The sequence below is a fragment of the Marmota flaviventris genome, chromosome 1 (genome assembly GCF_047511675.1).
Source record: "Marmota flaviventris isolate mMarFla1 chromosome 1, mMarFla1.hap1, whole genome shotgun sequence".
NCBI classification, from domain to species: Eukaryota; Metazoa; Chordata; class Mammalia; order Rodentia; family Sciuridae; genus Marmota; species Marmota flaviventris.
In genome coordinates this window covers 149,778,177-149,803,619 of record NC_092498.1, presented here as the reverse complement: position 1 = coordinate 149,803,619, position 25,443 = coordinate 149,778,177, and the positions used below count along the sequence as shown (strand labels likewise).

The 25,443-nt window shown below is 49.0% G+C and overlaps 2 protein-coding genes across 2 annotated transcripts in view; one reads left to right on the top strand and one right to left on the bottom strand.

Moving 5' to 3' along the window:
• The window catches only part of Rsph14 (radial spoke head 14 homolog), a 76,707-nt gene that overhangs the window by 8,470 nt on the left and 42,794 nt on the right, over positions 1-25,443 (top strand). The gene's annotated exons all lie outside the window — the stretch shown is intronic.
• The window catches only part of Gnaz (G protein subunit alpha z), a 53,019-nt gene continuing 33,655 nt past the window's right edge, over positions 6,080-25,443 (bottom strand). Inside the window, exon 3 of the mRNA XM_027923420.2 lies at positions 6,080-8,072. Coding sequence (XP_027779221.1) covers positions 7,728-8,072 — 345 coding nt within the window. The 3' untranslated portion in view covers positions 6,080-7,727. The remainder of the gene's footprint in view (positions 8,073-25,443) is intronic.

Below are 25,443 nucleotides of genomic sequence, written 5' to 3'. Positions count from 1 at the left end.
AGATAATAATAATGAAGGCTGAATACCACCATTCAGCTTTGCCAAATTGTAACATTCTACAGTATTTCATATTTGTTTGAAAAAAGTCATATATAAATCCAAATACTTTGTGAACCTTTTCCCACTCTTCCTCCCATCCTCCCTTGAACACTAATAAACTTTGTGACTAGATCCTCAATAAATCTTTATATTTATCACAAATATAAATTATATTATATATATAATATATGTAATTTTGCTTTGTATGTCTTAACATGTCTTAACAGATCTTGCTGTACATATCCATATGCTACTTAAAATACCTTTTAAAACACTGCTTTTTAAAAAATGTGGGTACTAGGGATTGAATTCAGGGGTAGTTAGCCACTGAGCCACATTCCTAGCCCTATTTTATTTTTAAAAAATATTTATTTTTTGGTGTAGATGGACACAACACAATGCATTTTATTTTTATGTGGTGCTGAGGATCGAACCCGGGTCCCGCCCATGCTAGGCGAGCGCTCTACCGCTGAGCCACAATCCCAGCCCCCTAGCCCTATTTTATATTTTATTTAGAGACAGGGTCTCACTGAATTGCTTAGTGCCTCACCATTGCTGAGCCTGGCTTTGAACTCAAGGATCCTCCTGTCTCAGCCTCCCCAGCTGCTGGGATTACAGGCATGTGCCACCATGCCCAGCTTAAAACACTGCTTTTTAAAAGGTATTTTTTTAAGTAGCATGGATAAATATTGAGATTGTCCATGTCATATCATGGGCTATATTTCATTTATTTCTACTGCTTCATGTTTTCACAGCATTTGACTGAACCATGATATTTTTCTTTTTTTTTGTTCTTTTGAGATATACATGACAGTAGAGTGTATTCTGACATATTATCCACAGCTATAAAGTATGCCATGATATGTTTCTATGTTGAAACAACTTATTTGTTGAATTGTTGGCTCCATAGTTTTCACTTGTTTCTCTGTTGGGTGTTTCGGCTCCTGTGCTGCAGAAGGAATGACAGTGAGAGTTCCAGCTCTGGTTTTCCTGGTACACTCAAGGGAGAATCCCTCGGGTCCTCTCCTGAGGAGGGCGATCACACATCCTTGTTAGCATCCCAGTGGGTAGCTCTGGTGTTTCATTGTTGTGTTGCTTTGTTGATCCCTGTGATCAGTAAAAAGGATCAAAAAAAGTTTCCCCTCTGGCAACCTCTGCCTAGAGCCTCTGGGGATCCAGGGTACCTCAGAGTTCTTTTTTTATTTCTTAATTTTTTTTATAATTGTAGATGGACAGAATGTCTTTATTTTGTTTGTTTATTTTTATGTGGTGCTAAGGATCGAATCCAGTGCCTCATGCCAGCTAGGCAAGCGCTCTGGCACTAAGCTACAGCCCCAGCCCCTTTTTCTATTTCTTATTGATTCCAGGAAGTGTTCTTCGTTTATCTCAGATTTCAATCCATTGTTGGTTACCTACATTGCAAATATAATTTCCCAAGATGTGTTTGTGACTTCTTACTATTTATTTGTTGAATCATTGGCTCCATAGTTTTCATTTGAATAATGTAATCAGTTTCATCAATCTTTTCCTTTGCATTTTTTTTTGGGGGGGGTAGGGTTGTGTGTTGAGTAAGAGAATTCTTTACCCTGAACTTTGGAGATATTTTGCTGTATCTTCTGCTGAAACCTTTAAGTTTTGCTTTTCACATTTAGTCTGTGAAGACACATGGAAAGGAGTTCTATCTGTCTGTTTTTAGTGCTTGACAATCTAACACTGCCTGGATCCCAAAAGCTCTTTGGTTATCTGAGTTCTAAATGATGTTGCATGCCTGAAATTGGGAGGCTGAGGCAGGAGGATCACAAGTTCAAGGCCAGCCTTGGCAACTTAGCAAGACCCTGTCTCAAAATTAAAAAAAAAAAAAGGCCTGGGGATATACAATGCCCTGGGTTCAGTCCCTAGTACCTAAAAAACCATAACCAAACCAAACCCAACCAAAACAGAAGCCTTGGCCCTTTGTCATAGGATTTGCTGGGTGCTGCTCATCATTTGTGAAGGGCCCAGAAGGGAGGCCTGGGACCCTCTGGTGGAGGGATGGTTGGGGCTGGGAGGATGGCTGTACAGATGGATGGAGATAGGCAGGTAGTGTGATAGGCACCCCTGGACATCCATCCTGGAGGAATTTTTGAGTACTGTGGCTTCTGGGTTGGCCAGTGTGGCTTTGCCCGAAGTGATGCCCTTGTTGGGCTTACAGTTGGGGATATTTAGGTAAGGCACGGGCTTTTATTTCCTTGATGGCTGTACTCTTATCAGCATGTGACCTTGGGCAGTAGTGTAGCCCATGGAAGCTTGAATTTTATCACCTGTATAGTTTAGCTGACATAGTCTGAACATAGGACTCAGCATGCTCTCAGGATATGCTGTGGTCATTACTATGGGTTTCCTATCCATAGCCACACTTGAAGGAAGATGCTTTTTTAAAACATCATGGTTCCCTTGACACCTGAGAGAGCACCTGGTTTGTGGTCGGCAGTCAATAAATACTGTCCAGCAGGTTTTATACTATATTTTAAAGGATCATTCATTGTTTTCTGGCTATAATTCACTTATACAATTGATTATTCATTCAATAAATATGTGTTGAACCCTTGTCTTGTTCTCGTGACTGTGCCTTCAGTTTCCTCCCCTGTAATTCGGAATTTCTGTGGGAGAATGTTTGTAAGGTCTTCCCTCTAATCCTGCGTGACGGTCTGATTTGCTATGTGATTTCCCAGAGTGACCAGCAGGTGGCACCCTAGGACTGAAAACTGTTCCTACAGGGCCCTTGCCCATTCCTTCGAGACCTACTTTTTATGCCCCAAGATAGTGCTGTGTTAGGAGGGGAGAGACCAGGACTGTCCAGGCAAAGGCCATGCAGAGGCTTCCAGCCCTGGCTTCCCATTAGATCCTGAGTGATCACCAAGGATTTTTCTGTTTTCACCCACTACTCTTCCTATCCCACCCCTGCTCCTGCTAACCCCCTGAGAAAACAGGTCTCATTTTGTGGTCAGGCATTCTGGGGGAGAGAGTTCTGGTGCTTAAATTGAGGATTCTTTCCTAACTAGATTTTGGGATACAGCTGGACACCCCAGGGTCCCTTGGAAGTTTTCCACTACCAGTCCCAGGTGCATTGATTGACCAGGCACACCTGTGAATCTGGCCTGGCTCTTCCTTTTGTTACCCCATCCTTGTGCCAGGCTCTGAGATGCTGGTTTAGCTTTTGTGGCAGTGTGGTGGGATCTGATGTGTCCCTGATCCCAGTACGTGCAGCCTGGGATTGGGTCAGGCCTTGGGAGTGAAGGTAGGTACCCTTCCTAACCCAGAGGAGAGTACTAGTTCTCCATAGGAGGGACCCTGCCTAAGGAAACTGGCTTCCTGGCTCCAGAAGGGAGCAAGTCTCAGGAGCCTTGCAGAGGCAGGGAACAGATGAGGAGATGTCTGGATGTAGTTTTGATTCCAGGCATTTTGAGGGATAGGGGACATCCTTAGAGTCATAGCAGTTAGAGGGAAATCTGGGGGGTGGTTGTGTCCATGAAGAACTTAAGTTCTGGGAGCAGGCTGCTTCTCCAGGCAGGACTGCTGGAGGAGAAAAGTGGGTATGCCCTCCCTTCAGCAGTGTGCCTCAGCCCCAGGCAGGGAATCCTTCTCTCTCCTTAGCAGTTTCCCAGACACCCAGCTGCCTGGGAAGTGGTCCAGAGCAAACCCTATTCCTCCTGGCCCTGACACCATAGGGCAGAGGGAGAAGGAGCTGCCTCAGAAGGGCAGGCCCTTTCTTTCCTTGCCTGCCCTCAGGACAGGGTGCATCAGGGGCCCAGGCACATGCTTGGCCTGACAGTCATTGGTGAGCTGTTGCTCCTATCCCCAGTCTTAGTGGGGATAATGCCCACCAACAGGGACACTCTGCTTGCTTGGTTCCCAACTTGCTGTACCTGTTAGATGCCTCCTCTCCTCTTTCCTCCCTTTTACCTGACCATGTCAAGCCTGGCAAGGGTCATAGAATCTATCTTCACCATCTCTGTTGGGTAAGGTGGCATTTTCCTTGAGGCTTTCATAATATTCCCAAGTAGTTTGAGACAAACTGTTACAAATGGAATTACTACAGGGATCAGGTCCTCCCCAGAGCATGTCTGGGCTGCATTAGCTGGCACTTGCTGATTTGGGACCTGCCTCAGCATTGAGGACCCTTGCCAGGCTCCTTTCAGTGAGATGAATGTCCCCAGGGTGTCATCCAGCCTCAGTATGGCCCCCTCCTCCTCATGGTGCTATGTAACCTTCCCTCTGCCAGCTGGGCCCATACTCCTATGCCCATTTGTCCTGGATGGTTGGCATTGTCCAGGGCTTGGCAGGAACTCTGGGGAGTGTGGACAGATGGAGTGCAGCCACTTGGGCCCTAGGCCTGACTGCGTCACTTGTTACACACTGATGGTGGGAAGTTGTCCCCTCTCAGTGTCTGCTTCCTCTTCTGTAAATCAGAACAAATAATCTTGGCTTCCTAGGAGTGTGGGAAAGAGTGAGAAGTCACTGATGAGAGATAGGATTACTGTGACCACGGTCATCCCCCCACTGTCCCACCTTGGTGACCATACAAGTTATAGGGAAGGATGACAATCTCTCAGGAGTAGGGAGCTACGCATTAGTGTGTCCTGGGAGAGAAGGCTGGGGCTATAATGTAGTAAGATAGGCTAGACATAATCACCAGCAGAGGGCAGGCCAGCTTGGTTGACCGCAGCTCCTCCCCTTCAGCCATCCTCATCCTGCCCTCCCCTGCAAGGCTTTCTGTGGATATTTGCCTTATTGGTCTCTCTTGGATTCTCCAACTCAGCATGTGCCTTTGGAGAAAGATGGTGGGTCAGATGGTGCCCTTCCCTTGAACTGTCCAGTGGAATTTGCAGACACCTCTTCTTACTTTGCCTTGGAGTACTCTAGGAAGTAGAATGTGGGCAGCGATGCTGGGGTGGCTGTGAACTGAAGGTTGGGTGGATCCTGGACTGTGAGGCTGGGAAAGGGCATGTAAAGCAGAGAGATCAGCAAGAACAAAGGGGCGGGGGGGTCTTGTGAGAGAAGAACCAGTGTACACAAGCGGCAGTGGAGGACAGAGCTAAGGAGCCCAGCTGTGAGACCCCAGTATGGGGGTCTGGGAATCTGGGGTTCTGCAGCCTATGGGGAATTGTGGGAAATCTTGTGCTGACTGGGCTTTGAGAACCAGGAGGGAGCTCTTTACTGGGGAAGTCCTCCTCTGGTCTTTATGCACATCAGCTATGTATTTTTAAGTTAAAGATGCTCACAGTGAAATAACTGCTCTTTTTCACAGTTGGCATTAAAAAGCACAAAATAAGTGTTAACAATTTTAAGTTACATGTTATTTCTTCTTAAACAAAAGCTTCTTTGGGTTCTTGCTGTTTGGTGACGTGGGGAGGTAGAAAGGGAATCCACACTGGATACAGTGGGAATGGGGTGGCCAGAGCCAGGTCCAAGTGGTGGATCTGCACATGTGTGCATGTATTTGTATGCATGAGTGTGTGTATGCATTTGCATGTGTATATATTCCTAAGAACACAAGCTTGTCAGTAAGCAGTGGGTCCCAGTGTACACTTCTTCCCTAGCACCCACAGGGTTTGCACTACACTTTTATGGGGAGTGAACTTCTTCCCAGTTGCCCTGGGAAGATCAGCAGAAGTCATTTGTAGGGTGAGGGGTCTGGTTAATGGTGCAGCCTAGACTATTGCTGGGCAGGGTCCTGAGGGCAATAGGAGGTTCCCCTGGACTTCAATTTCCTCAAGCCACAGGGCCCTGACAGGTCTCCCCACTCTCACAGCTTCTTTCCTCTCAAGGTTATTCCTGACAATAATTTTAAAATGATTTTACCTAGGGCTGGGGGTGTGGCTCAGTGTTACAGCACTTGCCCAGCTGGGTTCAATCCTCAGCACAGGTGGGGGGTATTTATCTAATTTTGTGGAAATGTGGGAGCAGAAGAGGAAGGAAATTCAGTGTGGAAGGTAGCCCCAGCTGCCCGAGACAGCACCAAATTTAGCCATGTACACAGAACACTGGGACAAGATTCGGCTCCATTCAGGGTATTTTATTTTCTTCAAGTAGACAATCTTTGACTTTCATATGATCACCAGTTCCTCTCTTTCCCTCTGTACATCTCTTCAAGTCCTTGGCTATGATTCTGCACGCTGACCTTGGACACATGGGTACTGAACAAAGAGCGAGAGAAGGAGATTTGCTAAGGGCTCTGGAGGTGCCTCCCCTCCCAGCAGCAGGGGTTCTTATTTACACATGGTTCTTGGCCAAGGTCCTTTCAAGGCCAGGGCCCATGGGACAGGAAGGTGCAGAGTGCATGGTCCCAGCAGGGCCTCCCTCAGGCCACAACGCTGGCTGTGCCTTCACAGGAGTCGTAGCAGCTCCCAGCCTATCTCAGGCTTGGGGCCTGCGGGGACTGGGGGTTGCAGGGGAACAATCTCTTGCCTCTCCTTCCTTCACTCAGCAAAGCCACAGATAATTTATGCTTTAAATACCAAGACATTTAGCTATTGTTCATTCGCTCCTAGGTGAAGAACCTTCTTTAAATACATCACATTTATTTTTCTTAAATAAAAACAAAGCAGAAAACTGCACCAATAACAAGAGGACACTGCAGAGGCTTATGTACAACATATGTCCTGCACTAGCCTTGCAGGACTATTCGCCCCAGAATCCTTTGGAGCAGAGGGACAGTGTCATCCGGGTAACAACTTTTACACTCAGCAAGCCAGACACAAAAAGGACCACCTGAAAAAAAATATGTTTTGAAAATCTGCATTTAAAAAAGAATACTCAACTGCATCTGAAATTTCTGTATATTTTTTGTTTTCCTGCGAAACACGATGAGATTTGGCCAAAATTAAAAAAAAAAAAAAAAAGTATGTCAGAGAAGAAAAACCAGGTTTCAATTTATAAAACATCAGACCAGTAGAAGAAAAACTGGAAACCCAGCTGGTCTAAATTGAAGTAAATCGTGCCACTTGTTTTATTGTGTTGATTTTTTGCTGCATATTTTGAAGCTGTTTAAAAAGAGCCATGAGTGGCTGAAGGTCTGGTTAGTGCTGTCACATGGCTCCTCAGGTCCCAGGTCCAGGACAAATGGGGTACAGAGCAGCTGTGTGTAGGGTATGGCCAGCAGGGATGGCCTACAGTCCCTGCTCTAGCCTTCACTCCTTGTCATTGGCAAGGTACTCAGTCCAGAATTCAGGTGGTGAGCTGGCCTTTCTCCAGGCAACAGGGACACAGTTGGCCTGACCTGGTCCCAGCCCTGCTGCCTTTCCTCAGCAGTTGGATGCAGACCTCTGTGCAGAGTGGGGCCAGCTCAGGAAGGCAGAGTGAAGGGGCAGGATGATCTTATAATAAACTTGTGACAACAGCTCTTCAAATCTTGATGAGACCTCAGTGCTTTGGAGAACTCTGCCATCTCCAGGTGTGTGTGTGTGTGTGTTTGTGTGTGTGTATTGTGTGTGCATGCGCGCATGTGCACACGTGTCTAACTACCTAGCAATCTATCCATATATATTTATGTTTGCAGAAATGTGGGGCCAAGGAGGTGGCGGCTGAGGGTTGTGGGGGACATTCTTCAGGCTCCCCATTTCCTGCCCCTGGGTTGGGCTTCTCTAGCACGAGTTGGGGTGTGATACCCCATGGGTTTTACCATAGGCAAGCAGGCTGGGCCTGGCTCCTCAGCAAAGGCCAATGTACTTAAGATTGTTCTGTATAATGACATCTGTCACTGCGTCAAAGACAAACTGGATGTTACTGGTGTCAGTGGCACAGGTGAAGTGGGAGTAGATTTCCTTGGTCTCCTTGTTGCGGTTCAGGTCCTCGAACTGCCGCTGGATATAGACGGCGGCCTCCTCATATGTGTTCTGGCCCTTGTATTCAGGGAAGCAGATGGTGAGCGGGATGCGCCGGATCTTCTCTGACAGCAGGTCCTTCTTGTTCAGGAAGAGGATAAGTGAGGTGTTGATGAACCAGTTGTTGTTGCAGATGGAGTCAAAAAGGCGCAGGCTCTCCGCCATTCGACTCTGGGTGGAGGAAGGAAAGTGTTGGCATTAGCAAGTATAGACCCTAGACTCTTAGTCCTACCGGGAGGAAGCCTTCCTTAGCACAGGGTCTGCCAGCCCAATTCTGGTCCCCAAGAGACACACCATGATTTTGTAAAGTCCTTCCTCTCTCAGGTCAGCTTCCTCACACACTCTGAATCCCATAGCGTTTCCCATGCCTGTCTCTTGCTTGCCCTACATCCATGCACGGAAGCTCAAATCTTCCACATGAGCTGCTATGAGATCATGTCTCCTTTAAGTCTGGGTTTTGTGCAGTCCTTTGAAATTTTGATCCTGCTACATGGTACTTCTGAAAGAGCAGCCTGCACGTCTGTAACCAAAGAATTCTGAGCTAGGAATGAAATGCCTGCCCTGCACCAGGCTCCTCTCCCCACCTTACTTGGCTTTTATACATTGCCAAAGGCTTCGAGCCCTGCTGTATATTGAAGGCAGGATTCTGGCCATATTACCTGGTGGCCTGGACTGAGCAGGTAGGCTTGGCGCATGTAGAGAGCAGAAAGATGGCATTCAGGATAGAGCGGTGACCAAATTATAGAACACAGCCCTATTCACCACCCATCTTTGCCTCTCTTCTTTCTGAGGACCTTGAGTAACTCTGGACTTCAAGCAGTATAATGCTTTTGTCTCCCCAATCTACCACAAAACTGACAATTCTTACTTCTAAAAGAAATAACTACTGAGAACTACAAGAACTCCTACCTGGAATTACTGCTGGTGAAAGTTGTCCTCATTTTAAGATAAACTGAACCAGCTAAAAGTCCAGACAAGTCTGGGTCCAGTTTAATTAAGATGTAAGGCTTTGGGGCTGGGGATGTGGCTTAAGCGGTAGCGCGCTCGCCTGGCATGTGTGCGGCCCGGGTTTGATCCTCAGCACCACATACAAACAAAGATGTTGTGTCCGCTGAAAACTAAAAAATAAATATTAAAAATTCTCTCTCTCTTTCTCTCTCTCTCGCTCTTTAAAAAAAAGATTTCAGCCCTTGTCCAAGTTAAAGATTAAAAAGCCAATTGATATTAGACTTAATAAACCAAGTAATCATATTTTAATCTCTGATAGAAATATTGAAATCTCTGAAAGAATATGTAACTTCCATACAAATTAGGTGGAAATGCAGTAAAAATAATAAAGTCAATAAATATAAATTTACATTAAAAAAAAAGATGTAAGGCTTTGGATTGAAGGTCTTTTCTGACCAGATTTTATCACCATTGACCATGGCATTGCAATGTAGTTGGCATTAACAGTGCAGACGTGAGACACCAATATCACCAATGACTGCAGTAATAATAAATGGCAACTACAGATGGACATGAGGTGATACCTGTTCAATCCTCACACCTTCTTATTCCCATTGTACAGATGAAGAAACTGAGAGCTAGAGAGGCAGGAAATGTGTTCCATGTCCCTTGGTTAGGATCTCTAGGCTTGCTGCTCTTGTAGGTTGGATCCAAGGGAGGTCACCCCAGGGGTAGCCGGGAGGATGCCTCACAGACACCCTGATTTCTATGTCCATCTGGGAGACCATGTTTTCCAAATCTAATCTTATTCCTTCTTTAGATGATCTCAGAATAACAAACTGAAAAGTGGGTAACCTCAGGTCTAGGTGTGGGTAGCCTCAGGTCAGGTTTAGGTGGAAGTGACCTTACTGCAGAGAGAATTATGAGGCAAGGCTCCAATCACAGCAGTGCCCTGGGGACAAGCACCTCCACAGTTGAACTGGATATGATGTTCCCAAAGGTGAGATCAGTGTTGGTCTAGGAATGTCACACTCCACTGGGAGAGTAATTAGTTCTAATAGCTACATTGTAAAGATAATGTGGAAACAGAGCTGTCACTTCTCATAGGAATGTTATAAGTGGAGGCTATGTTTCTGACCCCCAATACTGCATCAGCTATGGTCATTAACACATATTCATTGAGCAGATGCTCGCTGAACATATTCTGAACTCATGGGCCACTGACAGGTCCACATGTCTGGCGATGGGCCCTAGAACTGTGAGCCCTGGGGCTGAGGGAACAGAGGGGCTAGGCAGGAGTATCCAGCTCCATTTAGGGGTGGGCTGGTGGTATGAAGAGGATAGTCTGGTCATTAGCAGGGTATGGTCATGGGGTTGAAGGGTGGATAGACAAGCACAGAGGGAGTAAGGGCCTGGCTCAGGCTCCCTGAATCCTGCTGGATCACCTGGGGTGAGAGTTGGCATCGATTCTGCATCCAGTTTAGCCTAGCTTCTTGGGCAAGAAGAAGAATGTAGCCAAGAAGAGAAGTAGGAATGCACCTCAGCATGCTACAACGGTGCAAGAATGCTGGCCATCGCTCAGGGAGGGCTCTGTGGGTTGATTCTCTGTAGGGCACATGTGACTGGGAAGAGCTCAGGTGCTGAAACCCACGTGGAGCAAGCTGGAGTGGCAATGGGAGGGGCCAGTAGACCAGATGGGCAAATCTATCCCCTAGGCCATCTTAGCGTCCATTTTTGTTGGCACCATAAGCCCCTTCCACCCAAGTGGTCTGGACCCTTTCCCTGATGATGCCTCTCAATAGACTTTGGAAACCCTGAATGATTCTGGGCATCCTGTTCCTGACAAAGATCACAGAAACTCAGACACTTATCTCAGAAGGCAGCAGAAGGCAGAGGAGGGAGGGGCCTTCCTCCATTGTGTGGCATCTTTCACACGTGCTCACCAGAGTTTTTGATTTCAGGTCTAGGTGTGGGTAGCCTCAGGTCAGGTGTGGGTAGAAGTGACCTTATTAGGGTAATGGGCTTCCCAGAAGCTCAGGACCCTCCCCCTCCTCTCAGGCACCCATTCTCACACCTCAGGTTCCTTTTGCTTTGCTGGTATTGGGGATGCTCAGATTTCCCTGTTCTTCTCTATTCCTCAGGACTAACCAGGGGAAACCACACTGGCCCTCATGGCAGGCTCCTGGGAGGTGGTGATGGGCCTCAAAGAATAACAAAACCTCTATATGTATGCATGCCTGTCCCTCTTGTCCCATCTCTTGAGTCCTGCCCGGCAGGATTCAGGAGAGCTTATGGAAACACTGACCCTTGTGTGTGACTTGTGGGCTCACAGACATGGAACTTCAGAGTGGGAGTAGACCCTAAACTAGCTGTCTCCATTAACCCTCACTGATGCTGGCTGAGCCCTCATTGAGTATGAGCAGTGTACCATGGGGAGGTGGATGTGAACACCTACTCTAGCATCTTTACAAATTGGGAAGGCTGCTCAGAAGGCCTAGAATGGGCAGCATGAACTGGCATGCACCCTTTCAAGGTGTCTGAAGGCCTGGCAAGTGAGGCAGAAACTATGTCCTACTAGGATGTGTCCCTAGACCAGAGGCTGAGGCTCTCAGAGATAGGAGGGACAGTGGGGAGGCTGAGGGCTCACAGATAGGTCCCTGCTCAGTGGAAACTGAAAAAGGAGCCTATACTCAGAAAGTGGTGCCATACTTGGCTCAAAAAGACCAACAGTAGAAGCAGTGATGGGATCTCTGTCTACTCCCCTGACTTGTGCCCAGTCTAGGGTCCTGGTGCCTGCCCATGGGTGCCTCTTAGCCTCAGAACCATGTCACAGTTGTTCCTATGCTCCTGTAGTCCCACATGCAGGCAGGTAGGCAGAGTGGTCTCCTAATAATTCAAACCACAGCCATTGAAAGAGCCATGCTATTTTGGGCTGTGACTCTGGAAACCATATAAAGTTTGCATGAGTATGAGGAAGGGAGGGATGAGGCCACATGCCTTGTATCTCAGGCCTCTTTCCCGCAGTACCACCTACTTGTCCAAGTTCTGCTCACCCTGCAGGGCATTCTTTCCATCTCCTTAGCACATAGCTGACTATTCCCTCTGTACCACCATAACTGATTCTAGTCACTTCTACCACATCCATCCCTTCTCTGTCCTGTAGTGACTTCCCCAATCAGCCAGATACAAACATGCTCTCATCAAACCCAAGAATCAGAGGAGCTGTCCCTGTAATAACCCCCGTCAGGGAGAAGTTTTCCCATTCCACACACTGACCAAAGCCTAGAGGGGGGCTCTCTTGCTAGGGCTCATGGAAAACACTGTTTTTTCACCAACTACAATGTTCTCTTCCAGCGAGAAGCCCTCCATGCCCTTACCTCTCCAGTTGCCAATGGAGAAGCCGTGGTGGGAGGAAGTGCAGCAGCCATTAGTTATTGTGATGCTAGCCCAGGGCACTGATGCTCAACTCTCCAAGATTTACTCACCAGTGATGTGGCACCTTCTAGGAGGCTGGGGTTTGTCTGCACATTTGTTTATAATAATAACATGGAGCAGACGGTTCCCATTAGAAGCCTGTGCAGTGGTGGGAATCTCAGGGCTGGTTGATGGGAAATCAGTGATTTGTAACAAGGTGTGTCAGTGGTTGGCTATAGTCCCCAGGGTGGTGCAGTCATTTCTTTAGCCATTTGCAAGAAAAAAAGCCCCTGCTCCGACAGAACCAAATATACCCAATGTCACTGAACCTGTTTTACCTCAGGGTGGTACTTGTTTGGGCCTTGGCTCCCACACCACATTATGAAAGGGACTGATGGCCCATTCCTAAGGGGTTTTCAGCTTGGTGACCTTCAAGTATGCATCTTCATCTAAAGCACCATTGCCAGGTGCCAGCACCTATAGTAGCCAAACCAGCTCCTGGAATAGTATTCTGAGTGGCCAATGAGTTAAGGAGCACAGTGGAGCTTGTGTCTGGTTAGTCAGGAGCTGAAACCCCTCAGTCTCAATTCCCCAGAGGCTCTACTCATGACACAAAGAGCAGATGTCCCTGGTTATGTGCACAAGGTCTGGGATTCACTTTTTTTCGGGGGTACCGGGGATTGCACTCAACCATTGAGCCACATCCCCAGCCCTATTTTGAATTGAGACAGGGTCTCATTGAGTTGTTTAGCACCTCACTTTTGCTGAGGCTGGCTTTGAACTTGTGATCCTCCTGCCTCAGCCTCCTAAGCCACTGGGATTACAGGAGTGCGTCACTGCGCCCAGCTGGGGTTCACTCTTAGCACAGTGCTTGTTTTGCCTCAGACAACTCCTTTCTCCTCTTGGGCCTGGTTCCTTATCTGTAAGATGCCAGGACTAACCTGGTGTAGTGGTGCACACTTGTAATCCTAGAGACTTAGGAGGCTGAGGCAGGAAGTTTGTGAGTTGGAACAACTTTGTAACTTTCAGCAACTTAGCAAGACCCTGTCTTAAAAATTAAAAAGGGCTGGGGATGTAGCTTACGGGTAAAGTGCCCCTTTGTTCAATCCCCAGTAACTCTACCCCTTCCCCAAACAACAACAACAACACAATAACAACAACAACAAAATGCCAAGCTATTATGAGGAGGCACAAAACTAAACAACCTGGGCATTCTCCCCAACCACACCACTTGCCCCTCACTTTGGCACTGGAATGTCCTCTCACCAGTGACTTCTAACGGGAGGACCCATGGGCAGAGGAGGATGAAGTGGAATAGAGGGGAAAAAGCCTCAGCTTTTCAGTCAGGGATTCAGTTTTGTGCTGGTCATAAGCCCAAGTCAGCTTGGCTTCCCAGGAAGCTCCTGTGACTCCTTAGTTCAGAGATCTGATGGCCACCCAAGGCAGACTGCACCACATAACATACTGGGTCAGCCTCTTCTACTGCATGTTAGGACAGTCTCCTTGCAGTAAGTTCCCCTTATTTGTGGGGCTGAACATCTCCAGGTACTAGTTGAGTTCTTCCAGTTACCACTATTGACCCCCATTAATAGGTCAGGCTAAATGCTGGCTCATAGGAGGGCTATTTGGGGAGGTAGGAGTCTCACCCAGGGCCTCATGGAACCCATGATCTGACCTTCAGTTCAGTGCACCCCTCCTGGGACACCACAGTGCTGTATCCTGAAGCCCACTTGTGCTGTTGCTATAGAGAAGCCCAGAGGACAACATCCTTCCTGTTCTTTCTTCACAGGTCACCCAAGGGCTGTATATGGTAACTCAGTGGTCACCCTGAGGAGCAGAAGAGTCACCAGGCTGGTTCTGAAGCTTTCTTCCTCCCCTCATTTCTAATGTCCTCAGGCATGAACCATCTTCCTATAGGCTGTCTCCTGACTAAAACTCCTGAGGATAAAATCTGGAGTCCCACACAAGCTCTTCATGACCCATATATTCTTTATCTCCTGTTCCCCCATTTCCTCATTACTTCCTATTCCCTCAACTCACCAGCCCCTCAGTGCCTCACATAGGCCAGCCATGCCACACAGAATATGCTCAGTCTCTTGTCTCACTCTGCCAGCTTATCAGTGCCTCATACCCCTCACCTATGATGACAGTAGCTCACAAAGGGGCATGGCTTTTAATCAAACACACACACATTTGCAAACATACTCAGAACTAAGTATACTGGTGAGCACATGATAGAGGCTGACTGCCCTAGTGTTTTCATTGTTTGCTGTGGGACATTAGGCCCTTCACCCACTGGGGGTGGGAGCTTGGGTCCCCATCTGCTACATGCATGTGGCACCTGTCCTGGAGTGCCTGGATGGATGCAGAGCTAGAGGCAGTCACATTACCTCAGGTCATCACACAGGTTGTCAGGTTAGTGATGACTACCACCTTCCCTCCCCATGCATAAGGGATGAATAACTGATATAAAAACCATAAAATTTCCAAAATGAGCAATTATATTTTATGCTTCAAGTAAACTGTGGTTTAGAAAATGCTGTTTTAGTTTCCTCTAAGAAATGAAAAAGACCCATGTCAAAATAGCTGAAAAATCAGCCCTAGACTCCTTGACCTTGACCTCCTTTTGGGAGGTCCTGTGGTTAGGTGGGTAGCCAGTGTTGTTTTGGGATACCCCTGTAGAAAGCTCCTCCAAGTCCCACACTAACTTCATGCACCTCCTGCCTTGGAGGCCACCCTGGGGCTCTAGGTGCCACCAACCCCTCCTATCCTGAGAAGGCACACTGTGTGTGGGCCTTGTCTTCATGGGGACATCGCTCATCTCTGGACCACCCAACAGCGCCTCCTAGAGGCCAAGCACACTCCAGTTTCTCTTGGTTTCCATGCTGGCTACCAACATGTGACACTTCTCTGGAACACTAGTCCAGTCTAACCCCTTCCCAACCTCAAGTCTCTTGTACAAACACTCCAGCATTGGGACCCTCACCTCCCTATCCCTACTCATGCTAAACATGACCCATCGGATGATTCTCATCACATATTGTAGCCAGGTGAAGGCCCTGTCCTGCGTTGTGCTGGGGATTGCACTGGTAGCTAGGGAAGGCTCTGTACTGACCTGTCCTGTCCCCCTACTCTTCCTCCATTCCCAGAGTCCAGAGCAGGACCGCTGTGGCCTCAGTACAAAACAAGAACATCTGCCTCAATCAGTTCTCAAGCATCAGACCTTATGTAAAATGTAGGTGATGTAAAGTCTGCAGCTCTTTCTGGCACTGGCATGAATCCTGGGAATGAGTAAGCTGGAAACCCCAGCCCCACTGGCAGCTCTTGAACCCCCTTTCACCATGGAAACCCCCATCTCCCACTTTGTTTTCCTAAGCAGGTGGCATTGCCATCTACAATGCAGATACCATTGTGAGTCTGAGACAAGTGACCCAATGCTCACAGCAGCAGGGGGAAGGGAAAATCGTTAGGGTGAAAGTAAAGGAGGACAAAGGCCAGAGAAGCAGTCTGGGTGTGCTGGGGATTTGATGCAGTATTATGGGGGCACTGTTGTGGGGGACTCAGTTCCCTTATCTGTCAGTTCTAGTGTAATCTGGGAAGCCCAAGTTGGCCCACTGTAGAAAAGCCTGGAGCATTTGTTCATGGAACAGTGAATTCAGCTTTTCACCCTGGAAATGGGGCTGTGGGGCTGGGTGGGGAACATGAATGGACTTCATTCACCAGCCAGCCAGCCCCATGGCTGCTCTTGCTGCAACTAAACCACGTGGCCTTGCCTTGTCCGAGCAACAGAGTGCCAGGCTCCAAGGGCAGTGCACCGACTGGAAGGGTCAAGGGGGAGTTTCATATGGGGTTGGACTTCATGTTGGCACCCTTCAGAAATAACAGCCAAGCCTCTGGCCCTTCCTTAGTGGTGAAGGACTCGGGGCTGCCTGGTAGCTTGGCAAGATGAAGCTTGAAGGGCACAGGGGTACTCCTGCGACAGCAACCAACACATCCCTGGTTAGCAGCCTCAGTGTGGAATTGACTGCTTCTCCCCTTTTCTGTCCTCTGACAGAGGCAGGTGAACACAGGATTTTGGGCCTGATGGCAGGAAGAGCCTCTGCCACTTCCCTGGACCATCCTAAAACCTGCTGGTGTGAAGTCTGGGGCAACTCTCTAGAGGGGAAAGGATGAGTGGACCATACCCTCAACATATGCCCTGTGGTTCTGGCAGGTACAAAGGGGTGAAGGAATCTGTGATGTCTATGCCCCTATGCCTAGCACCCATGTTAGATGTGTCTGCAGCTGTGGAATGGTGTGGACACCAGAGGGAACCACTCCAAGGATGGTGTCAGTGATTCAGAAAACAGCTTATTCTTTGTCTCCAAGAATCGGGGCAAGTCTAGTGTGGGAGAGGTGTGTACATGTGTTTTTCTCATTGCAAAGTAGCAGAGAAGTAAATGGTGATTGGTGGATGTTTAGCTGGTTCTATTGGCTGGCTGTAGGAGGCAAGTGGGGGTGTCTCTGGCCCTGTGCTCTGTAGGGAAGAGGTCCACCCAGGTCCAGAATGCAGGAGGCTGGGTAGCTCACATGGTGGGTGGGATTGGGACACAGGGAGGTGATGTTGACAAGTGTTAAGGGTACAGGGCAGGATCCTGGGATCTGCAGGGCCTCACCTGGGCACAAGGGTAGTTGTCTCTAGAATCCTGTGCTGTCACAAAGAGGCCATTTAGTTAAGCTTGGAACACCCAGTTCTCCTAGAGAGCACTGAGGCTGAGCAGCTGTCCATCATGTGCCTTTTTGGTTAGGGTTGGCCTCAGGGCTAGAGTGCTTGCCCAGGAGTGACACCCTGTAGGGTGCCAAGTGTACTGTGCTCAGAGTGACCCTTTGTGTGTCAAATCAGCTCAGATAACTGGCCATTAGAATTTAGTTCTATGAGATGTTATTTTTCTCCCCTTTCCTGGCTTCAGCTGATGTTCCTTGGAACTGTCCAGCTGGAACTCTGGAGACCTTACCCAGCACCCCTCCATGCTTCCCTGTCCCTGAAGTTGAGTCCCCATTCCCCATAGACCCTCCCTGTGCTTTGGGGTTTGGCCTTGATGGACTTTTCTAGATCTCCCTGCCAAGCTCCCTACTCTAATCACTCTGTCATTGCAGGTGTGCAGTGTCCCTGTCCTCACAGAGAAGAGGCCTTTCTGTACCACATTGCCCCAGCCAATTCCAATAGGATGCTTGGCCAAGTGTCCCTCTGAGCATCCATTTCTCCCTCCCTTTCCCCTGATGTCCCTAGGACCATCATATTGTTGGTTGTAGAATGTGGTCACATACCCCATGGAAGGTGTTTCAAGTCACTGAGTCTGTGGATCTTCCAGGGCTTTGAGTTGTCACTACAAGATGGTTTAAAGGGCAAATAGTCTGCCAGATACTGAACCCTAAAGCCTGGTGTTGGTAGGGTGTTGGACACTGATTCTCTTTTGAAGAGTCCCGTTGCTCTTTCACAGCCCTACTGGCTTCTTGGGGAAGGGTCCTGGGATGTATTAGCTGACCTGGGTCCCCGACCTTTCTATCAACAAACTGCATGGGAATTCTGGGCATATAAGCTGTTTGTTCACGATGGCCACATGGATCTACTGTAGTGACCTGGGGAAACCTGGATCAGTTTGGTGTTCCTATGAAGTCAGCCCTAGTCTGGGCACAGGATGAGACACTCCTTGTCTCCTCAAAGACACCTCTCCCAAGATCTCTCTATCTCCAGGTTCCATCATACCCCATGCAAATGTAAGGCTTTACAGCTGGGCCCTGCATCAAGCCCCTGAGGTTTTTTGGGGTCTCTCTTTGCTGCTAGATTGGACTAAGTCCATTATGCATGCATCTCTCTGGTCTGGGCCTGGAGATTTGTGGCTGTAGCCTTTGTCTGGTGGCCAACTGGCTGTGCTGCTGGGAATATCTCTGGATCCACTGCTCTGTTTTGCTTTAAAGCCTGTGGGGAGGCCACTGTCTACCTCCTGTCTTCAAGGAGCTTAAGACACATAATGGTGATGGGGAAGGAAGACAGAGAAGGGAAGCCAGACAGAACCCAAGCAGGCAGTGCAGGGGCTCCTTCTTGGCAGAAGCCCAGAGCAGGAGCAGGTGGAGGAGGTGTGAGTCATCTTTGCTCACACTCACAGGGCTGGGCTCATGGGCCTCCTCAGGCAGTCCCAGATACTGGCTGTTGCCTGCTAGAATCCTTTCTCCTCAGTGGAAGTGACTCCTGGGAGCAGGGTCTGTGTTTGGCTCATCCAACACCAATCATAGTCAACTTACATGGATAAAACAGATGTGCCCACGGTTCTGCTGCCCACCGGGAAATGGCAAGTGAAGAGGATCCAGCTACTTTCAGTGCTCTGATTGCCCTCAGATCTTTCCCAGCATTCAGATGCTGGGATGCAGTAACAGTAGCTGCCACCCAGGCCCAGCTGCCCCTCCCTCTGCTCAGCTTAGCACCTGACTCTTAGCAGACGCAATGCTGTTTCCATGACAACTGGGGAAGATGCCTCCATCCTCACACAGTAACACAGACCAAAGGAAAGAGGAAGCTGCTGGTCCTTGAGCTGGGGCAGGTTCCCAGTCCAAATTACCATTCATCCACTTGGGATAGTAAGAGAGGGCTCTGGAAGTTGGAGGGATCTGGCCCCCCCTCAGTTCCTTTAAGGCCCTGGCTCACTCTGCCCTAAGGGAGAGGGTCATGGGCAGAGAAGAGGGGAGGCCCTTCTGGTGACCTGCCTCCTAGCTGGAGCACCCATGGGTGGGGTGGGCCTCTTGGTGAGAGGGAGGCACAGGATGCTGTGGCATCTGTGAAGGAACTGAAGGAGCACTGGATGGAGAACTCCAGGGTGTGTCTCACTCTTGTCACCCTGAGGTCATTTTTGCCCTGGCTTCTACGTGTGTGTGTGTGTGTGTGTGTGTGTGTGTGTGTGTGTGTGTTGGGGACAGGGTGGCTACCATAATGCCCTCCAGCTCTGTTCCTTTCAAGAAGCGGCTGTAAGGGACTCCCAGACTTACCAGGGAGAGGAAGCCATAATGAGACTCCTGCAACTTTTCCATTTTACAGATGCAGAACTAGGCCTTTCTACCTGGCCGACCACCCCTGCCCCAAAGAGAGCCCCAGATAGTCCAAATCACTCCTCAGGTCTGGTCATCTCCCCAGTGCTACTGGCCTTAGGAAGCTGAGAGGTGTCTGGAGCCAGAGCCAGATGTGGGGTCACTTCCAGTCCAATCTGGTTAGCATTCCCCTCTTCTTCCTCCAGCAAACCTAAAATTGCTGCCCTGAAGAATTGGATTAATAAGGCTAATGACTTGGTAGCCCCCAGATCTACTCTGCAGGGACAGCACACAAAGGGCTAGGTTAATAGCCAGGCTGGGAGAAACAGGGGTGAGCATGGGGGTGGGGGAGGGCTGCTCCTGCTACCTCTGAGTCCTTCCTATGCTCAGGGCATTCTTCCTCAAGGCGGTAACTTCCCTTCAGCTGCCCAGGGTGGAGTAGCCTCACCCACTCACCAAGCCTGACCCTGAGGCCCCTTCACTCTTCTGCCCCTGTGGTTCTGTTGGTATTCAGGATGCTGATGTAGAAAGGCATGGCCCTGCCTACATGGAGGGCTGTTCTGGCTCCAACCAACTTGGCTGTTGGCCCCTATTCCTGCCTCTCTACCACCAATCCCAGCTACTCCATGACTCCCGGTTCCACATCTTGCTTCCCACCTGCAGCCACGGTCTTCCCAAGAATAGGCCCTGGGTATCCCTACTCTCAGGTCCCCTTGGTCAGACTTGCCCTTGGCTTAGTGCTCATCCCTTCCATCTGATCCCTTCTTTATACTTACTTCAGTTTTAGGCTCTCTGAGTAGAGTATCTGAGTCAGCCTGGAAGGATGGCACCTGGGCCCTTAGCAAAGCAGGATACAGCAAGAGAGGATAGGGGGCCAGAATGAGGGGTTGTGGAGGCAGCCCACTCTGAGCCTCTGACCACCAGAAGGGCTGGCTCCTAGAGTAGCCATTTTGTTGCCAGGCCCAGTGTGGGCCATGGTTCTCCTTGAACTCCACTTTACCCCAGTCTCAGGTCCTAGTAGCTGTGAAACAGCAGTTATTCTGGGTAACTGAAAGGAGTCACAATAAAGACATGGTCAACAAATATTAACAAGGAGGGTGGAGCCCAGCATCTCCTTCCCACCCACTCACCCACCAGAATTGACCAATCCACACAAAGACCCTGCTCCTTCTAAGAGGACACGTGGACCTGAGGCTGAGATGCAAGCCCAGATTTCCTAGAAGCTTCAGCTGACCTTTTCTCTGAACCCAGGTGGTCACTCCTAGACAGTTTTTAACCTTGCTGTGTGCAGATTTTTCTCTTGCCTTGAGGGACAGAGAGGAGCAAGGAAAAGTCCTGGCTTCAGAGAACTGAGTCCCCTAGAGGAGGGATACACATGCAAACCCTCTGTCCAGCGAGGCAGACGAAACAAACAGGTCTGGCTAGTACAGTGGCTACCAAATTGTGTAAACAGAGTAGGTGCCACAGAGGGCCACACCAGGGATGGGCTGCTTTGCCAGAGGCCATCCAGGCCTTGGCACAACCCATGGGGTGTGGTGCAGAGGGCCTAGTGACAGGCTGTGGCCTCTGCCTGTGTTCTCTCCCATGGTGGCACCTGTAACACTTGGGGAGTCTATGTTGCCACTTTTGTTCCTCACTGGGACCCACCTCCATGCATGTGCTCTGTGTCCACTCACTCCTCTGTATTAGGCCGCTAGACTTCTAGTCTCCTTAACACATATGCCTCAACCACAGGGTTTCCTCTTTACCTGGAGGCCTTTCCCATGCTGACCTCCCTCAGGTCATGGTGGATGCTGGGCTCCACCCTCCACCATAGATTGCTCTTCCTCTGGTTTCCATAGCTGGTTGGTTCACCGACTCCCATTTCTGAGGTACCCTTTCATCATGACCTCAACTCTTTTTAAAAATACTGTGCTGCTTTTAATACCATTGGACTCGTTTCTCTCCCCGCCCCCGCCCCCCAGTTCTCAGTTTATTTGTGGTTCTCACCTAAAATACCTTTTAAAGTTCTGAATATGAGTTTATATATCTTGGAACTTTACCTATGGGAACTGCTTTGAGACCTAAAAGTAGGTTCCATCAGAGAATATTTATATTTGCTTCCTTCTAAAACAAAAAATAAAGTGGACCCTGTTCTTGTTATTGCTCATCATCTGCCGGCGAGCACAGGTCTGTCCATCTGGGGGCTGCTTTCACCAACTTGAGGTAAATGGCAGGCAGGGCCAGATGGTGTGTGTTAGGCATTCAGAGTGGCAGCCGTTGTGGGGCCAGGGGTGAGAGGAGGCGTGGGTGCCCCAGGCCTCTTGCACAGGTGCAGCTACCGATGGATTTGGCCCTCAGGTAGTCAACTTGACAGAAGAGACAGAAAAGCCTTGATAAGCAGGTGTTCTTCCAGCTCTAAAGGATCGGGAATTGTCTGATCTTGTATCTTGGTGGGTGAAACTTTGGGTTTAATTTTTATAACTTAGCATCCTCTGGCCAATCCCCTTGTGTTCTGTGTGCAGAGACCTCAGGACCCAACTCCACTGCTGTGCTCCCCTAGATGGGTTTTCCTTGCTGGGAACACTGTACCACCCAGCTGCCAATGCCACCTGCAGATAGCCTTAGATCCACAAGACCCATTGGGTTCAAGTAGTGAGTGGCACAGAAGGATTAGCAACTGGGGGCTGTACTTCATGAAATGAGACACTCCTGGGTCTCTGGTTTTCTTGGGGCCCTCAATTTTTCTTCAGGGCCACTGCTCTCTTCCCTCATCTGATGCCTCTTACTGTCACTTTTTCTTCTCCCCATCCCTACCCACCTCCACCCATTGCGGGAACCAGCCCAGGAAGGGAGGGAGGACAGATGCACCCATTTTGTAGAGCACTTAGCTCTGTAGGCCTCGGGCAGTGACAGATGGGGCTTCTTTGCCATGGCAGTTGGGTAGAGATGAGTCCAGAAGTCAGAACCTCTGCTTGCTTGTGTATATTGCTACCCCCAACCCCCGCCCCAAACAACTATGCCCAGTGATAAGTGCAATGCTCATAGTAACAGCACAGGCCAGGCCTGCCACTTCAAACAGCAAGGACTGTTTAAACAAGATAACAGTCTGCCAGTAAAGCCATAACTCAGGCCCTAATAGCCTGGAAAGCCCTTGTTCTGAACCTGCCAGAAATGGTGGAGAGCTACTTCCTGTCTCATGCAGTTCAGCTTGTCTGCCTCTTATTTGCCTGTTCAACATGGAGTGGGCCAGGGTGACTCTAAATGACAGCAAGGGATATAGCCTCCCAACCCTGCCCAGTGGATAGCCAAGGATAATCAGGATGTAGTGGAGGGGTTTCCAAGTCAAGAGGTCCTTGGTTTTGGGCAACCTGTTCTTGAATCCAAGTTCCCTCATCTGTGTGGTAGAGAGGGGTTAGAGACTGTGTGCAATGTACTGGTATGCATTTCCTTTGATTCTGTTGTCAACTACCACACATCCCTCTCCACAGCTCTGAACCCACCTTGTGAATGAAGTCCTCAAGAGCTGGGTGAGGGACTTGGAGTTGGGTTGCTTGACCAGCCTGAACTGGGCAGTCTCAGTGGACACAGATGGCCTATTGACAACCCTGGACTATTGTCGAGCCAGGGCCTTACCTACTCTAGGTTGCCCTACCTACTCTAGGGCGAGTTATAAATGGCACTGAACCCAGAACTTTCTCAAGTCCCAGTGGGGCTTCACCACCTGACAGGGATTTCTAGGAGTTTGAAGGCAGTTGCTGGACACTGTGCTCTGTCAAGTCTGTATGTTGGCAGCAGTGGCCTCTTAGTACAGGCCCAGCATCTCACCCATCCTTCCATTTTGCTTTTTGTCCTCAATGGATCTCAGAATCAATGACTGGCTAGATCTCGGTCTGATGAGAACCTTTCTTTGTTGGTCAAAGTCCCTGGGAAGCAAAGCCCAGGGTGTGACACAGGCAGTGGGAGTCACATGCAGGGAGGGAATGATTTAGGAATACTCCAAGGCTTCCAGTGCTGGGAGAGCAAATTCCCACAAGATTCTGGGAGCATCTGCTTTGAAAGGGCTTGGAGCCCCAGTGTCCTGTTCCATTTCATACCCAGCAGGCCAGCAGCACTATGGGATGAAGCTCCAGCTGCAGGTCATGCTGGAACCCACATGTTTTCCCATCCTACAGGGAGGGGCACCTCTTTCAAAGTCCCAGTTTGTCTTTGCTTCAGCTGAAATGAGAATTGACTCCTATTTATTTCTGTGCTAAATCTTGCTGGCTTGATTTAGGTCCCCCTGCTGTCAGTCACTGACAGGAAATTAGTAGACAACAGGAAACAGGTGCCGGGTACACTGGAGGCTGTTAACACAGACACAGACCTGTGCAAGGAAACTGTAGTTCATGAAGTCCCTCCTATCTCAGCTTCACAGGACCTTCTGGGATCTATAGCCTAGTAATGTTCAGTGAGGTGAAAATTCTGCACTGCTGGCTACTGGGGCTGCAGCCCCAGCTCACACCTGTAGGTGCCAAGGCTTGTGAAACCATCTGTAGTAGGCCTAGGCCATTCCTGTGATGGACCTGAGAAATTGGGGTAAGGAGGAGAGATCCCAGTGGGGAACCTGTGTTTGTGGCCTAAAAAATGGATTTCTACAATGCTTATCCTTTATGGAAGAAAAAAAGTACTTGGATCATTACTGGCCTAACCCAGCATCTCCAACTGTTGGAACAGTAAGGCTGGAGCAAACTAAGACTGTATCTAAAATCTAGTTCAAGTTTGAAGCCTCTCTTGAGAACAATGATGTGTGTGTGTGTGCGCGCGCCACACAATCCAGATGTGACTTACTTCCTGGTTCATAGGCACTGCCACATCAGGGGCCTGGAACCTGGGGATGTTTGCTCCTATCTCCAATACCCATAACTGCATGTGTGGTAATCTGCTCAGAATGCAGCAGTTACCCAGCTGTGAGGGCTGGTGTGTTGGCAGATGGCCTAGGCAGGCCTAAAGCTTCAAAATGGTCCCTCTGGAGTTGTCTGAAGGGTGTGGCAGGATAAGAGCATCTAGGATGAGGCTTTTGTCTTACCTCAGAAGCTGCTCTAGGAGAAAAAACTTTTGCATCCCTGGCCAAAGACTTGGTCATCAGATGTGCAAAGTTGCCAGGAGGTCATGTAGGGAGGCTGGTGCATTGTACAGTCACTTCCAAACCTTACAGTAGAGGAACATCATGCTTGTGGTGTCCCCAGGCTGAGGACTCCTGGTCTGTCTTGTCATCTCTGGGCCTCAGTGGGAACTAATGCCTGGGACAACTCTAATGACTTTTTGAAATGAACCTTCTGGTCAATGATAAATTTTTGACCCAAGAATATCCTCAAAGATGCTATGTTTATACTGTAGGCTGTATCTCTTGGCATGTTGTACAAGCCATGAAGTAGGCTGTGAGCAGTGATTTAAAAAACAGACGAGAAAGCAGAGTACCCCATGCTTGGTGCTATTACTGTCATGGACACACCCCATATTTACATGGTTCTTGGCAGCTGAAAGCACTAACCCAGGCCAGCACCTTCTGAGTTCTCAGCTTCACCAAGGATGACTATCCTCTGCCCCCTTTACAAGCAGGTGCCTGAGCCTGCACTCTTCACTGGGAGGACGCTTTTACCCTTTAGTCACTCAGCTTAGGCATCACTACCTCTTGGGTGGGACTCTAAACACCTCACCACTCTTCCATTCTTCTTCTCACCTACATCTCCATGGCTGTGTAAGCCCTGTGTAAGGGATGCAGTGAGGGAGAGAGAAAGAGACAGCTCAGGGTGCCACTCATGGCTCAGAGGCCACAGTCTAGGAAGTACTGCTCCAAACCTTATTGTATGGGTATGCAGTGGGGTGTCTCTAGCCCTCTATGATGCTAGGCCCCAGTAGCCTAGTAAGAGGTAGCTGTCCCTCTGGGGACCCAGGCTCAGCTTCAGCCACCTGTGCCTTGGCCTGTTCTATAGTGGACAGGCCTTGTTGGGCCTCATGCTTTGTGTGGGCTCAGCTCACTCACTTTCCTGCAGATACGGCTCAGGGCTGTCTCTGAGAGAAATATTAAATGGCTGGCAGGCTCAATAATAGGCAGGTACCATGTTCCCATCAATTCTTTGACTATTACCACAGTCTTCTC